Genomic DNA, 17061 nt, shown 5'->3' with positions numbered 1-17061 from the left:
GCTACGAAAAAAGAGCAGGAGTGGCAATACTAATCTCAGATAAAATAGACTTTAAAACAAAATCCACCAAAAAGACAAAGAAGGGCACTATAAAATGTTTAAAAGAATGACCCATAATGAAGACTTAACCATAATAAATATGTACACACCCAATGACAGGGCTCCAAAATACATAAAACAAACTCTAACAGCACTGAAAACAGAAACTGACAGCTCCACAATAATAGTAGGAGACTTCAAAATACCACAATCAGTAAAGGACAGAACATCTGGAAAGAAAGTTGATAAAGATACAGAAGAGCAAGGCAGGGCCAAGACGGCAGAATAGACAGATGCTTCTGGCGAAACTTCTTACAACAAAGACCCAAAGAAAACAAATGAAACAAGTATATTTATGACAAGATAGGAGCCCTGAACATCAACGGCAACGTTAGAAAATGAACCGAGGGGCAGGGAGAGGAAGAGATGGTTCTGAAGTGGAGCAGTTACCAGACTGAATGGCCAGGAGCCCTCAGGTGCCATTCCCGGGAGCGGCTGCAGTGGGCTGGTACTAGTGTTCTGCCACAGTTTCCTCAGGGAGAAGCAGCCAGCCACACAGCCTACTCACACCTCCAGAACCAGAAAAGAACAGTGCTCTCAGCAAAAGCTAAGTACTTGCATATATGTTACCACGCCCCCCGTCCCCAAGCCAGCTCCAGTGGCTGTTCATTTCCCTGGGCCTGAGATAGGGCCCATTGAGTGCCTAGAGCCATCCTCCAGGCCTTGGAGAAGGAATAAATTGGCAATTAGGGGTAAAGATAATTTTCCAACTCCACTAACGGGGGAGCTCAGGATAGAAGTGGCTCCTGTCCAGGCATGGACCTGTGCAGACCTATTTCAGGAGAATAAGCCCTTGTTGGCAGACTACAACTGTTTCAGCTGAGTGGTGGAGAGGTGGGTGTTTGATGTTTGACACCTCTTTGCCTATTAAACAGGGTCCTCACCTACCCACATCTGGGGCCTAAGGACTGCTAGCTCCACTCAGGTCACCCGGCCACTTGTGATAGGGGTCCAGGAATAACTGGTACCTCCCAGTCCTTACAACCAAAAGCACTGGGTGCCCATGGTCCATCTACAGAACCCAATCACCTGTACACTCTGGGGAACAGGGACACACTTTCCTCAGAGACATGTGGGAGATGATTCTCAGCCCCCAGTTTTGTTGAGAGTGTGACCCCCTGCTGCAACCAGATACCAGTACCTACACCAATCACCCCTGCTCCTTCAAGACTGTAGGACAGAGCCTGTACCACACACTTGATGATCAGCTACCTGGACACCTGAGCTGAATTCATACAAGAACAGTGAATGGACTCCTAGACTGATATACACGATAATAGCTCTAGCCATCTGGGGACAGGATGTCAGAGCTCCAAAAGTGAAAATAATCAAGATAGCTCACTCAAGCAACCCATTTGGGCATATGAAAACAAAACAAAGCAAGAAGCTATGACACAGTAAGCAAACATAAAATAAACTAAAACAATAACATAGATGGCTCGGAGAGAACAGTCAATATCAAGTCACATAAAGAAACAGACCATGATTGCCTCAAGAAGCTCTCAGAACAGAGAATCCAGTGGTCCTCTAGATGAAAGTGCCTTCCTGGAATTACCAGAGGCAGAATACAAAAGATGAATATACAGAGCCCTTCAAGACATCAGGAAGGAAATGAGGCAATATGCAGAACAAGCCAAGGAACACACAGATAAAGCAACTGAAGAAATTAAAAAGGTTATTCAGGAACATAATGAAAAATATAATAAGCTGGAAATATCCACAGACAGCAATCAGCAATTCAGAAGATTAACAATAAAATTACAAAAGTAGACAACTCAATAGAAAGAGAAGCAGATTTGAGCAAGTGGAAGGCAGAATTTCTAAACTTGAAGATAAAGCACTGGGCACTAATACATTTGAAGAAAAATCAGATAAAAGAATTAAAAAATGAGACTATGTGGGCAGCTCTTGCCTGAAGGAGAGATGAGAAGGCAGAGGGAGGCAGGAGCTGGTTGAATGGACATGGGGAATACAGAGTGGACAGAAGAAGTGTGCTGTCATATTAGGCGGAGAGCAGCTAGGATTACATACAAGGCGTGTATAAGTTTTTGTTTGAAAGACTGACTTGAATTGTAAACTTTCACTTAAAACACAATAAATAAATAGAAATAGATTACATTCATATTTCTTCTCAGAAATATTGGAGTCGAAATACAAATGATGCATATTTAGTGCTGAAGGAAAAAATCTGTCCACGCAAAATACCATATAATGTGATACTGTCCTTCAAGAATGAAAGTGAAATTAAAACATTCCAAGGCAAACAGAAGCTGAGAGAGTTCATATCCACCAGACTGGCCCTATAAATAATACTAGTGGGAGTTCTGCAGATGGCAACTTATAACAATAAATGTCTACATGAAAAAAGAAGAAAGATTTCAAATCAACAGCCTTACTGAACAACATCAGGAACTAGAAGGAGAAAGCAAACAAAGCTTAAACCTACCAGAGAAAGAAAATAACAAAGATCAGAGCTGAAATAAATATAACTGAAAACAGATAAGCAATAGAAAGAATCAGTAAATCCGGAAGTTGATTCTTTGAAAAGATCAGTAAAATTGGCAAATCATTAGCTAGATTGACAACAAAAAAAGAAAAGATGCAAATAACCAAAAGAAGAAATGAAAGAGGAGACATTACTACTGACACAATAGAAATAAAATGAATTATGATAGAATATTATGTAAATTGTACAGCAACCAGCCGGATAACCTAGATGAAATAGACAAATTCTTAGATGTACACAACCTATCCAAACTAACTCAAGACAAAATGGAGAGTCTCAACAGACCCAGAACAAGTGAAGGGGCTAGATCAGTGATCAGAACCCTCCCTATAAAAAGAAAAGTTCTGGACTAGGTGGCTTCAAGGAATTCTACCAAACATTTAGAGAATTGACACCAATCCTCTTTAAACTCTTCCAAAATATAGAGAAGGAAAAAATACTCTCCAATACATTCTATGAAGCAAACATAATCCTGATGGCAAAACAAGTCAAAGATAACACAAGAAAACTGAAGGCCAATATCTATTATGAATACAGATGCAAAAAATCCTCAAAAAATAGTAGCAAATAGAATCCAACAGCATATTAAAAGAGTCATACAACAGGCCCAAGTGGATTTATTCCAGGAATGCAGGGATGGTTCAACATTAGAGTATCAATCAATGTAATACGTCACATCAATAGAACAAAGGAAATGAACCACATGATTGTCTCTATGGATGCAGAAAAAGCATTTGATAAAGCCCAACACCCTTTCTTGATGAAACCCCTTAAGAAGATTGAAATTCCTCAATATGATTTGGGGCATACATGAAAAATCAACAGGTACTGGTATACTTAATGAAGAAAGGCTGAGAGCTTTCCCCTTGAAATTGGGAACAAGACAAGGGTACATGCTCTCACCACTTCTATTCAATACTGTATTAAATTTTTAGCCAGGGCAAAAAGAAATAAAAACTATTCTGTTTGAAAAAGAAGTAGAAGTATCTCTACTTGCAGATGACGTGATCCTATATACAGAAAAGCCCAAAATGTGCAAAAGAAAATTCTAGAGCTAATAGAGGAATTTGCAACATTTAAGGGAAAAATATAAAACAAAAACAAAAATTAGCTGGGTTTCTACACACTAGCAATGAAAAATCTGAAAAGGAAATGATTCTACCCGTAATAGCATTTAAGAGAACAAAATACTTAAGAATAAATTTAGCCAGAGATATGAAGGACTTATACAATGAAAATTATAAAACACTGCTGAAAGAGATTAAAGAAGACTTAAATAAATAGAAAGATGTTCCACGTTCAAGGATCGGGAAGACTTACTATCGTTAAGACGTTAGTACTACTCAAAGTGATCTATAGATTCAACTCAATCCCAACCAAAATTCCATCAGCCTTCTTTGCAGAAATGGATAAACCAGTCTTCAACTGTATATGGAACGGTAATACTCCAAATACCTAAAGCAATGTTGAAAAAGAAATACAATGTACAATGACTCACTTTTCCTGATTTTAAAACATGTTATACAGCTACAGTAATCAAAACAGCCTGGTATTGGTTAAGTATAGGGACATGGACCAATGGAATAGAACTGAGGGTCCAAATATAAACCTACACAACCATGGTCAAATGATTTTGACAAGAGTGATGATTTCATTTGATGGAAAGAAAAGCCTCTTCAAAAATGGTGTTGGGATAATTGCACTTCCAAGTACAGTAAAATAAAACAGGATCCATGCCTCACATCATACACAAAAAGAAATTCAAAATGAATTAAGGACCTAAATGTGCAAACTAGACAATAAAATTGTTAGAAGAAAATGCAGGGGCAAGATAATTGGGCCTAGCATATAACAATGAATTATCTAACATAATAACAAAAACACAAAGAACAAAAGACAAAAAAGAAAAGAAAAGAAAAAAATAAAAAGAAATAAACGGTACTTTGTAATAATTAAAAACTTTTGTTCATCAAAAGACTTTACAAAAAATGTGAAAAGACAAGCTGTCGACTGAGAGTGTATCTTTGGAAACCATATATCCAAGCAGACCCTAAAACCAAAATACGTATAAAACGTGAACAACTTAACAACAAGAAGACAACCCAATCATAAAATAGGCAAGAGGCTGGAATAGACACTTCACCAAAGAGGACATTCAAATGGCCACCAAACACATGAAAAGATGCTCAATTTCACTAGCCTTCAGTGAGATGCAAATCAAAACCACAATGAGATACCATTGCCTAGCACTGGACAGCTAAGATTAAAAAGGCAGAAAATAAAAAACATTAGCAAGGATGTGAGGAAATTGGAGCCCTTAACCATTGCTGGTGGGAAAAAAAAATGGTACAGCTATTGTGGGAAACAGGGTGCCAGTACCTCAAAAAAGTAAAAATAGGACTACAATACAACACAGCAACTCCACTTCTAGGCATATACCCAAAAGACCCGAAAGCAGAGACTCAGGTACTTGTACACCAGTGCTCATTGTAACACTATTCACTATAGCCAAAAGGTAGAAACAAACTTAATGACCACCAATGGATAAAGGTATAATCAAAATGTGCTACATACATAAAGAATACTACTCAGTCAGTAAGCGAAATGATGTTGCAATATGGATGGAGCTTGAGAATGTCACACTGAGTAAAATATTGCCTGTGTAACACTGAGGTTCGGTTTGCTGTGATAGTAAAATCACAATGCTTAAGAGTAGGTTTGCACAGCTGATTAAGTGCTATCAATAAGTTGTATATCTGCAGAAAGATGAATTGGCAAAGGTTGTGTGATAGCTATATTTACAAGGAGAACAACAACAAAAAGAAGCATAGCTGCAGAATCTGCTGTGTACAACCATACACTTCGTGGAGTTTGGTTCCTTGGTTTGGAGGTTTCAGGTCATGTTTTCAAGAGACATGCCTGTTAATTGGCCTAATAACATGCTTGGGGGCAACAGATCTGTTCGTTCTTCTGGCAGTCCATAGCGTACTCAATATTCTTCACCAACACCATAGTTCTAAGGCTTCAATTCTTCTTCGGTCTTCCTTATTCATTGTCCAGATTTCACATGCATATGAGGCAATTGAAAACACCATGGCTTAGGTCAGGTGCACCTTAGTCCTTGAAGTGACATCTTTGCTTTTCAACATGATAAAAAGGTCTCTTGCAGCATACTTGCCCAATGCAATATGTCATTTGATTCCCTGACTGCTGCTTTCATGAATGTTGACTGTGGATCCAAGGAAAATGAAATCCTTTACAACTTCAATACTTTCTCCTTTTATCATGATGTTGCTTATTGGTCCGGTTGTGAGGATTTTTGTTTTCTTTATGTTAAGGTGTAATCCACACTGAAGGCTGTGGTCTTTGATCTTCATCACTAAGTTCTTCAAGTCCTCTTCACTTGCAGCATGCAAGGTTGTGTCATCTGCATATAGCAGGTTGTTAGTGAGTCTTCCTCCAATCTGGATGCCCTGGTCTTCTTCATACACCCCAGCTTCTTGGATTATTTGCTCAACATACAGGTTGAATAAGTGTGGTGATAGGATGCAGCCCTTGATAATAATAAGTGTGGTGATAGGATGCAGTATTCCCTTGTTCTTTTCGAAGGACTGCCTCTTTGTCTAAGCACAGCTTCCTCATGAGCACAATCAAGTGTTCTGGAATTCCCACTCTTCACAATGTTATCCATAATTTGTTATGATCCACACAGTCAAATGCGTTTGCATAGTCAATAAAGCAGAGGTAAACATTTTTCTGGGTTTCTCTGCACTCAGCCAAGATTCATCTGACATTAGCAATGATATCACATGTTCCACGTCCTCTTCTGAATCTGGCTTGAATTCTGGCACTTCCTGCCGTTGTACTGCTACAACCCTTTTTCCACCATTTTCAGCCAAATTTTAATTGTGTGTGATATTAATGATATTGTTCAGTAATTTATGCATTCTGTTGGATCACTTTTCTTTGGGATAGGCACAAATATGAATCTCTTTCAGTTGATTGGCCAGGTAGCTGTCATCCAAATTTCACAGCATAGATGAATACTGCATAGATCTAGCACTGCATCTGTTTGATGAAACGTCTTAACTGGTATTCAGTCAGTTCTGTTAGATTCGTTTTTCACAAACGTATTCCAGCCAGCTTGGGCTTCTTCCTTCAATACCATCAGTTCTCAGCGATATGCTACCTTACTTCTTACCCACCTGATTTTGTGAGTGGAAATTTTGTTTTATGGTGTTTTTTTATTTGTTTGTTTTGTTTTTGGTTTGGCTTATCTAGGGAAAGCATTTCCAGCTATCAGAGGTAGCACAATGAGGTGAAAAAGACAATCATATGGTGTAATTACTCTCCCTGAAGCCCAGGCTGGATGAATACCCAACTGACGTTTGTAATGCATTTCAGTGACAGATGAGTCCTTAAGCAATCATGTTTTCCTTAAAGATTAATATAAATTCATTTCCAGTGAAGGTTGCATTCACTGTCATAACAATGTGTGTCATCTGATATTTTCTCTAATGCAGTGTTTTACTTGGTCTTCAAGCTACACTTTAATCCCCGAGAGTTTATATTTCTTGCTCCAAGATTTTGTTTCTCCTGGAATCATGGCAGTGCTGGAGGAGGGGATTGTATTTCTGAAACAGGGGCAGGGGAGAAACACCAAAATTGGGGAAATAGCCAAGACACTTCATGACAGTTGCTCATAGAACTAAGGCTCACCCTACACACACAATCACTACAGGTATTTGTGATGCAGTCTATAGAAAATTCAAGTCACATAGAAATCTTAGGAGAAGCAGAGCCCACTACTGAAGGTTGTTGAGAGACATCCCAGAATTGCTAGGTATGGTATGGGGAAGCAGGTAATTCTGATGCTAAGACCAGACCATTTCAACAGAGACTTTGACCAAATTTGGTACACCCAGGTAGGCCAGCTGGGAGGCACCAGGATCTGGATCTCTTCAAACCTTAAATCCAAAGGCTGTCAAAAAAAATTCTCAACGTTCAAGAGAGAAAACATTTGGTGGCAGAGTCCAGGAAGTCCAGCCCAGGGCAATGCAAGGAGACTTCTGAAATTCAATTTTTTTTTTTTCATTTTAGGTAATTAAAAAAAAAAATTATTGTGCTTTAAGTGAAAGTTTACAAATCAATCAGTCTTTCACACAAAAACTTGTATACATCTTGCTACATACTCCCAATTGCTCTTCTCCTAATGAGACAGCCTGCTCCCTCCCTCCACTCTCTCTTTTCATGTCCATTTTGCCAGCTTCTAAACCCCTCTGCCCTCTCATCTCCCCTCCAGGCAGGAGATGCCAACATAGTCTCAAGTGTCCACCTGATCCAAGAAGCTCACTCCTCACCAGTATCCCTCTCCATCCCCTTGTCCAGTCCAATCCCTGTCTGAAGAGTTGGCTTTGGGAATGGTTCCTGTCCTGGGCCAACAGAAGGCCTGGGGGCCATGACCACTGGGGTCCTTTTAGTTTCAGTCAGACCATTAAGTCTGGTCTTTTTATGAGAATTTGGGGTCTGCATCCCACTGCTCTCCTGCTCCCTCAGGAGTTCTCTGTTGTGTTCCCTGTCAGGGCAGTCTTCAATTATAGCCAGGTACCGTCTAGTTCTTCTGGTCTCAGGGTGATGTAGTCTCTGGTTTATGTGGCCCTTTCTGTCTCTTGGGCTTATAATTACCTTGTGTCCTTGGTGTTCTTCATTCTTCTTTGTTCCAGGTGGGTTGAGGCCAATTGATGCATCTTAGATGGCTCTAGGTGCTCGACAGTGCCTATCTCAGGCCCAGGGAATTCAGCCTCTAAAGGCAGCTTGGGGGTGGGAGGGCACGGTAAAATATACACAAGCCCAAGCCCAGTGCCTTCGAGTCGATTCCGACTCATAGCAACCCTATAGGACGGAGTAGAACTGCCCCATAGAGTTTCTGAGGAGCGCCTGGCGGATTCGAACTGCCGACACTTTGGTTAGCAGCCGTAGCACTTAACCAGCAACCAGCAGGGTTTCCAGAAAATATACACAAGTTCTTAGCTTTTGCCGAGAGCGCCGTTCTTCTCTGGTTCTGGAGGTGTGAGTAGGCTGTGTGGCTGGCCGCTTCTCCCTGAGGAAACTGTGGCTGAATGCTAGTACCAGCCCGCCGCCACCGCTCCTGGGAATGTTGCCTGAGGGCTTCCCACAAATCAGGTCCGGTAACTCCTCTCTGCTTCTGAACCATCTCTTCCTCCCCCTGCCCCTCAGTTCATTTGCTACCTTGCCTTTGATGTTCAGGGCTCCTAGCTTGTCATAAATATACTTGTTTCACTTGTTTTCTCAAGTCTTTGTTGTAAGAAAGCTCACTGGAAGCGTCTGTCTATTCTGCCATCTTGGCTATGCTGCTGAAATTAAAATTTTATAAATTAGAGTTAATAATCAGAAGTTTAATTATCACTTAGAGCAGCAAGTGAGGTCTGTGTCAGGTAAACAAAGGTAGTGTGAGATAAAAGTTCAGAGAGTTGGGCATCTGCCAGGAAACTCCCTTGTATTCAGTTGTTCTGGGGTAGATAATTTCTCTCTTTACAAGTAAACACTGTTTTTTGAAACTAAAAATGTGATACATAATAATTATACAAGACTTTGACAGTATCCACAGGAGAATAAAAAATCACACATGGTCCTACATTCAGATATAATTGCTGTTAACAGTTTGGGGCATTGCCCTCCCATTAATTCACATTATGCTACCATACAACTTTATTCTATATGCACAATACATATTCTGCTTTTCTAATCAACACATTAATATCCTTTTGTTCTATATTTTTTAATTCTTCCTAAATACAGTATTTATATTTTTCATTTTTAATGGCTTCATGATATTCCCTGATATCAGTGCATCCTAGCATTCCCCCAAATTCATAGCAATTTCAGACGATTCCAGTTTTTTTTCTTTTGTAAACACTGCAGAGCAAGATCATAAGTTCCATACAATATGTATAGTTCTATATAACATTTTTGACTACTCTGTGATACTTTTCTAGAACCTATGACACTGGGTAAAAGATAGAAAGCCACTCTAGAGCTCTGGCTGCATATTGCAAAATTATGTTAATCACTCATTCTCCTGGAAGCAAAATGATGTTAATTATTTATAATTCAGAAAGCACCATGCCAGACTGTCTTTTTCAGTCGAAGCCTTGTGAAGTCAGGATATTCTTATTGCAGAACAAAGGAAGCAGAAACAAATATAACTTTGTAGATGGGAAAATTAAAATGATAATTTTTCTTTTAATTTCTGCTTTTGATTATTGAAACTCAACGTTTTAAAAATAGCTCATGACTCATTTGTTTAAATTGCATGTGTGTGTGTGTGTGTGTGGTCTAAGATATTTTAATGTTTCCAATGGTGCACCATCACGAAGGGGCATCACTATCAGCAAAAAATAAGCGAGAGTTAGCATATGGAGGTTTCTACTTACTCAGCAAATACCTTCTAATAATTTAGGATAATGTGTGGTAGATCTGAAGAGAAAACTTACAAACCCAAGATATTAATTGTTATAGAATAACTAAGAATTTATCATTATGGAACAATTAAGAATTCTCTTTAAAAAAAGGCAATTAGTCACGCAAGGGCAATTCTATTTCTACTCCAAAACATGAAAAAAAAAAAAGAAAAACCCATTGCCATGGAGTCAATTCTGACTCACTCCTTGGAATACTTCTTTAATCTTGGCCCCTCCTACATAACCTTTAAGTAACAATTGACCAGGGAAATTGGAGTGTTGCGTTCCTGTTGCTCCTCTCTCTGGGAAAGCAGACTAAAGAAAACAGGTTCCACTTAGTCAGGACAGTGACAGAAGATGGATCTCAAACATCAACGTGTGAAACTAAGTGATGGTCACTTCATTCCTGTCCTGGGATTTGGCACCTATGCATCAGCAGAGGTAAGGATAGTGGTCTTGGAGTTGAAAATTCAAATGAAAACAGCCCCAGGATAAGTGGGAGCTGACCTGAGTTGTCACATTCCCAGTTCCTGAGTGACTCTGGGGGATTCACTGAGGTCTCAGTTCCACCAGGCTACAGCTATTCCATGGATAAAGTAGAAGGTAGACAGGCTTCACTCAGTGCTTCTGGGTCTGATGTGTGCTCATCTACAGGTTATTCTGGGCATTGGTTTTTCCATAGATGTCACAGTTTATCAGAAGAGATAAACCTAGTGATCAAGAGCACTACCTGCCAGCTGCCTTGCACTGAGACTGATTGCAATGGGAGGGGTTTCTGTGTAGAGTTCTATAAACCAAGAAATCTTTCCTCCTACCAAGGAGACATAAGGCACAGTAATATTCCAGGTAAAAGGTCCTGGAAATGAAGGTGCATGATGAGTTGTGGGGGATAATTTGAGTTTTGGTGCTGAGCACCGGGCAACAAATTGTGTGCCTGGACTGAGCCTACTTTCCTTCATATGTCTCTCACTGCTGGGAAACTCATCCTGGAAGGAAAGATGACACCTTTTTAGGGGAAATGGTACAGTCCTAAAAGACCAACTCTTCAATTCCTGGTCCTTGTTAAAGCACATTAGATTTGAAACAAATAGGTAGAGTTTGTCCCCTCATAGGAGAAAGAGCAAAGGGGACAAGTCACTAGACTAGAAACCAGATAGTTTGCATTCCAAATTTGTCTTTCAGACCACTTAGCTGTGTGACAAGGGACTACTGACTGAACTTTTGTGTCTCTCTTTTCTCATCTGTAATATAGAAGGAAATATTCAAAAGACATTATGAAGGATAAGTGACAGGTATTGACTACTCAGTAGTGCAAAGGAAGATGAGGGAGAGGGAAGGTGCAAGGACAGCCCTGAGGCTTCAGACTTGGTAACTTCCTCCTGCAGTTATACCTAAGGAAGGAGCGTGGCTGGGGGCCCTCAGAGGGCAGCAAGGACTGGGTCTGTAGTTCCCGGTGATTAGGTTGAGAAACAAAGCTTCCTAAATACTTAAAAAGACATGAAAAGTATTTTTTTTTTCATTTTTCTTTTTGTCCTTTATCAAAAGCACTCTAATATTGGTGTTCAGCTTTTAGTAGACAAACCAGTGAGTTTACATTCCACTATTATCACATCTTCTCTAATTTAATTGGCCTTGATTATCAGCCCAGACACCTACTTTACTAATCCCTTAAGTCTACAGTTTCTTTCCTATCTATGGATCTATATCCTAGACTATGCACTTTTTGTGTGTGTGTGTTTTAGGTGAAAGCTTATAACTTATGTTAATTTCTCATACAAAAATTTATGCACATATTGTTTTGTGACATTAGTCTCAATCCCCACAATGTGACAGCATACTCCCCCTTTCCACCCCAGGTTCCCCATTCAATTAGTTACTGTCCCTTTCTGCCTTCTCAACCAGCCTCCAGACAGGAGCCACCCATGTGGTCTTGTGTATCTGATTGAACTAAGAAGCACACTCCTCATGTGTATTATTTTTTGTTATAGTCCTGTCTAACCTTTGTCTGAGAAATGGGTTTCAGGAATGGTTTCAGTGCTGGGTTAAAAGAGCATCTGGGGGCCATAGCTTTGGGAGTTCTTCCAGCTTCTGTCAGAAAATTACGTCTGGTCTTTTTATGTGAATTTGAGCTTTGCTCTGCACTTTTTTCCAGCTCCGTCCATGGCTCTCTGTTGTGTTTCCTGCCAGGGCATTCACTGGTGGTAACTGGGCCCCATCTAGTTCTTCTGGTCTCAGGCTAGTTTATGTGGTTCTTTAGTCTCATAGGCTAATATTTTTCTTGTGTCTTTGGTGTTCATTCTCCTTTGCTCCAAGTGGGATGGGACCAATTGATGCATCTTAGATGGCCACTCGCAAGCTTTTAAGACCCCAGAGGAAACTCACCAAAGTGGGATGCAGAATATTTTCTTAATAAACTTTGTTATGCCAGTTGACCTACATGCCCCCAAAAACTACAGCCCCAGGCCCCAGCCCCAGCTACTTAGTCTCTCAAAGTGTTTAGATGTGTTCAGGAAACTTCTTAGCTTTTGCTTTGGTCCAGTTGTGCTGACTTCCCCTGTATTTCCCTTCACAGAACATGGTTCTTGTCTACCATCTAGTTAGTGAATTTTCCTCCACTCTCCTCACCGTTGTAACCATCAAATAACTTTTTTAAATGAGTTGGAGAAACAAATCACCAACTTCATTTGGAAGGGGAAGATTTTTTTGATAATTAAAGCAGTACTGAAAAACAAGAAAAAAGTGGGAGGCCTCACACTACCTGATTTCAGAATGTATTATACTGCCACAGTAGTCAAAACAGCATAGTACTGACACAACGGTAGATACATAGACCAATGGGACAGAATCGAGAATCCAGACATAAATCCATCCACATACGAGCAGCTGATATTTGACAAAAGCTCAAAGTCTGTTAAATGGGGAAAAGACAGTCCCTTTAACAAATGGTGCTGGCATAACTGGATATCCTTCTGTAAAAAAATTAAACAAGATCCATAGCTCACACCATGCACAAAAACTAACTCAAAATGGATCAAAACCTACATATAAAATCTAAAACAATAAAGATCATGGAGGAAAAGAATAGGAAAATCTAGGAGCCCTAATACATGGTATAAACAGTATACAAAATATTACTAACAATGCCCAAACACGAGAAGAGAAACTAGATAACTGGGAGCTCCTAAAAATCAAACACGATCATCCAAAGACTTCAACAAAAGAGTAAAAAGACTACCTACAGACTGGGAAAAAGTTTTTGGCTATAACAAATCCGATCAGCATCTGATCTCCAAAATCTACATAATACTGCAAAAACTCAACAACAAAAAGACAAATGACCCAATTAAAAAATGGGCAAAGGATATGAACAGGCACTTCACCTAAGAAGATATTCAGGCAGCTAACAGATACATGAGGAAATGTTTACGATTATTAGCCATTAAAACCCAGTACCCGGTGCTGTCGAGTCAATTGGAGAGATGCAAATTAAAACTAAAATGAGATACCATCTCACCCCAACAAAGCTGGCATTAATCCAAAAAGCACAAAATAATAGGTGTTGCAGACGATGTGGAGAGACTGGAACACTTATACACTGCAGGTGGGGATGTAAAATGGTACAATCACTTTGGAAATCAATCTGGGGCTTCCTTAAAAAGCTAGAAATAGAACTACCATAGGATCCAACAATCTCACTCCTTGGAATATATCCTAGAGAAATAAGAGCCTTTACATGAACAGATATATGCACACCCATGTTCATTGCAGCAGTGTTTGCAATAGCAAAAAGTTGGAAGCAACCAAGTTACCCATCAACGGATGAATGGATAAATAAATTATAGTATATTTACATAATGGAATACTACACAATGATTCTGAACAATGATGAATCCCTGAAGCACTGCATAACATAGAGGAATCTGGAAGGCATTATGCTGAGTGAAATTAGTCAGTTGCAAAAGGAAAAATATTGTATGAGACCACTATTACAAGAACTCAAGAAAAAGTTTAAGCACAAAGGAAAATATCCTTTGATGGTTACATGGGTGGGGAGGGAGGAAGAGGTTGTTGTTGTTGTTAGGTGTCGTCGAGTCGGTTCCGACTCATAGCGACCCTATGCACAACAGAATGAAACACTGCCCTGTCCTAAGCCATCCTTACAATCATTGTTATGCTTGAGCTCATTGTTGCAGCCACTGTGTCAATTCACCTCATTGAGGGTCTTCCTCTTTTCCACTGACCCTGTACTCTGCCAAGCATGATGTTCTTCTCCAGGGGCTGATCCCTTCTGACAATATGTCCAAAGTATGTAAGACGCAGTCTCGTCATCCTTGCTTCTAAAGAGCATTCTGGTTGTACTTCTTCTGAGACAGATTTGTTCGTTCTTTTGGTAGTCCATGGTATATTCGATATTCTTCGGCAATACCACAATTCAAAGGCATCAATTCTTCGGTCTTCCTTATTTATTGTCCAACTTTCATATGCATATGATGCAATTGAAAATACCATGGCTTGGGTCAGGTGCACCTTAGTCTTCAAGGTGACATCTTTGCTCTTCAACACTTTAAAGAGGTCTTTTGCAGCAGATTTGCCCAATGCAACGCATCTTTTGATTTCTTGGCTGCTGCTTCCATGGCTGTAGATTGTGGATCCAAGTAAAATAAAGTCCTTGACAACTTCAATCTTTTCTCTGTTTATCATGATGTTGCTCATTGGTCCAGTTGTGAGGATTTTCCTTTCCTTTATGTTGAGGTGCAAGCTGTACTGAAGGCTCTGGTCTTTGATCTTCATTAGTAAGTGCTTCAAGTCCTCTTCACTTTCAGCAAACAAGGTTGAAGAAGGGGTGTATTCATTAATTAGATAGTAGACAAGAACTATTTTAGGTAAAGGAAAAGACAACACACAACACAGGGGAGTTCAGCAAAACTGGAATAAACCAAAAGCAAAGAAGTTCCCTAAATACAACTGAACACATTGAAGGCCAGAGTAGCAGGGACAGGGGTCTGGGAAACATGGTTTCAGGGGACATCTAGGTCAATTGGCATAACAAAATGCATTAAGGAAACGTTATGCATCCCACTTTTTTTTTTTTTATGCATCCCACTTTGCTGAGTGGCATCTAAGGTCTTTGGCGCTAGTAAGTGGCCATCTAAGAAGCATCAGTAAGTTGCAACCCAGCTGGAGCAAAGGAGAATGAAGAACACAAAAGACACAAGATAAATATGATCCCAAAAGACAGAAAGGGCCACATACACCATAGACTCCATCATCCTTGTTCTGGAAGTTCTAGGTGGTGCACTGCTACCACCAATGACTACCCTGATAGGAAACACAACAGAGAATTCCTGATGGAGCAGGAGGACAGTGGGATGCAGAGCTCAAATTCTTGTAAAAACACCAACTTAATGGTCTGACTGAGACTGGAGGGATCCCAGGAGTCATGGCCCCCAGACCCTCTGTTAGCCCAAGACTGGAATCTTTTCCGAAACCAACTCTTCAGAGAGGGATTGGACTGGACTTATAAGACAGAAAATGATACTGGTGAAGAGTGAGCTTCTTGGGTCAAGTAGACACGTAAGACTATGTGGGCAGCTCTTGCCTGGAGGTGAGATGAGAAGGCAGAGTGGGACAGGAGCTGTATGAATGACGTGGGGAATACAGGGTAGAGTGGGGGAGTGTTCTTTCACTTTAGGGGGAGAGCAGCTAGGGGTGCTTAGCAATGTGTGTAGAAGTTTTTGTATGAGAGACTGACTTCATTAGTAAACTTGCTGAAAGCACAATAAAAAAAAGAAAGAAATCAAAGGATGCATTGTATTGGACAAATCGATTGCAAAGGACTTCTTTAAACTGTCGAAAAGCAAAGATGTTACTTTGAGGACTAAGGCGTGCCTTAGTGTTTTCAATGCCTCATATCCATGGGAAAGCTGGACAATGCGTAAGAAAGACCAAAGAAGAACTGATGCTTTTGAATTGTGGTGTTGGCTAAGAATATTGAATATACCATGTACTGCCAAAGAATGAGCAAATTTGTCTTGAAAGGAGTACAACCAGAATGCTCCTTAGAAGCAAGTACAGCTAGACTTTGTCTCACATACTTTGGACACGTTATCAGAAGGGATCAGGCTCTGGAGAAAGGCATCATGCTTAGTAAAGTAGGTGGTCAGTGAAAAAGAGGAAGACCCTCAATGAGATGGACTGACTCAGTGGCTACAATGATGGGCTCAAGCATAGCAAGAATTGTGAGGATGGTGCAGGACCAAGCAGTGTTTTGTTCTGTTGTGCATAGGGTCACTAGAAGTTGGAACCAACTCGACGGCATCTGACAACGACAACAATGGAGGAATTTGGTAAAGCTGGAGGGTACAAGGTCAACAAACCAAAACTAGTTGGGTTTCTAGACAGCAGTAACGAGAAATCTGAAAATGAAATTAAAGAAATGAGTCCACTCACAATAGCATCTAAGAGAATAACATATTTAGGAATAAACGTAGCCAGAGATATGAAGGACTTATACAACGACAATTATAAAGCACTGCTGGGATAGATTAAAGAAGACTTAAATAAATGGAAAGATTTTCCATTTTCAAGGATTGGAAGATTTACAGTTGTTCAGATGTTAGTACTGCTCAAAGGGATCTACAGATTCAACTCAATCCCAATCAAAATTCCGTCAGCCTTTTTTACAGAAATGGGAACACCAATCTTCAACTTTATATCAAATGGTAAGGTGTCAAACAGCTAAAGCAATGTTGGAGAGAAATACAGCAGAGGAGGACTCACTCTTCCTGATTTTAAAACATAATTTACAGCTACAGTAATCAAAACAGCCTGGTACTGGTAAGCAATAGGCACATAGGCCAATGAAATAGAATTGAGAGCTCAAATATAAGCCTACACATCTGTGGTCAAATGATTTTGACAGAGTGTTGAATTTATTTGATGGGAAAATAGAGTCTCTTCAAAAATGGTGTTGGG

At 40.0% G+C, this 17061-nt stretch overlaps 1 protein-coding gene across 2 annotated transcripts in view; it reads left to right on the top strand.

The window, feature by feature from the left end:
- The first annotated feature begins 10173 nt into the window (after positions 1 to 10173).
- The window catches only part of LOC100660568 (prostaglandin-E(2) 9-reductase-like), an 89246-nt gene continuing 82358 nt past the window's right edge, over positions 10174 to 17061 (top strand). For both annotated transcript variants that reach the window (XM_003410603.3, XM_023548959.2), the window contains exon 1: positions 10174 to 10527. In XM_003410603.3, coding sequence (XP_003410651.2) covers positions 10444 to 10527 — 84 coding nt within the window. In that variant the 5' untranslated portion in view covers positions 10174 to 10443. The remainder of the gene's footprint in view (positions 10528 to 17061) is intronic.

The sequence above is a fragment of the Loxodonta africana genome, chromosome 4 (assembly GCF_030014295.1).
Source record: "Loxodonta africana isolate mLoxAfr1 chromosome 4, mLoxAfr1.hap2, whole genome shotgun sequence".
NCBI classification, from domain to species: domain Eukaryota; kingdom Metazoa; phylum Chordata; class Mammalia; order Proboscidea; family Elephantidae; genus Loxodonta; species Loxodonta africana.
The sequence above is the reverse complement of the archived record's forward strand: the minus strand, read 5'-3'. Positions and strand labels throughout refer to the sequence as shown.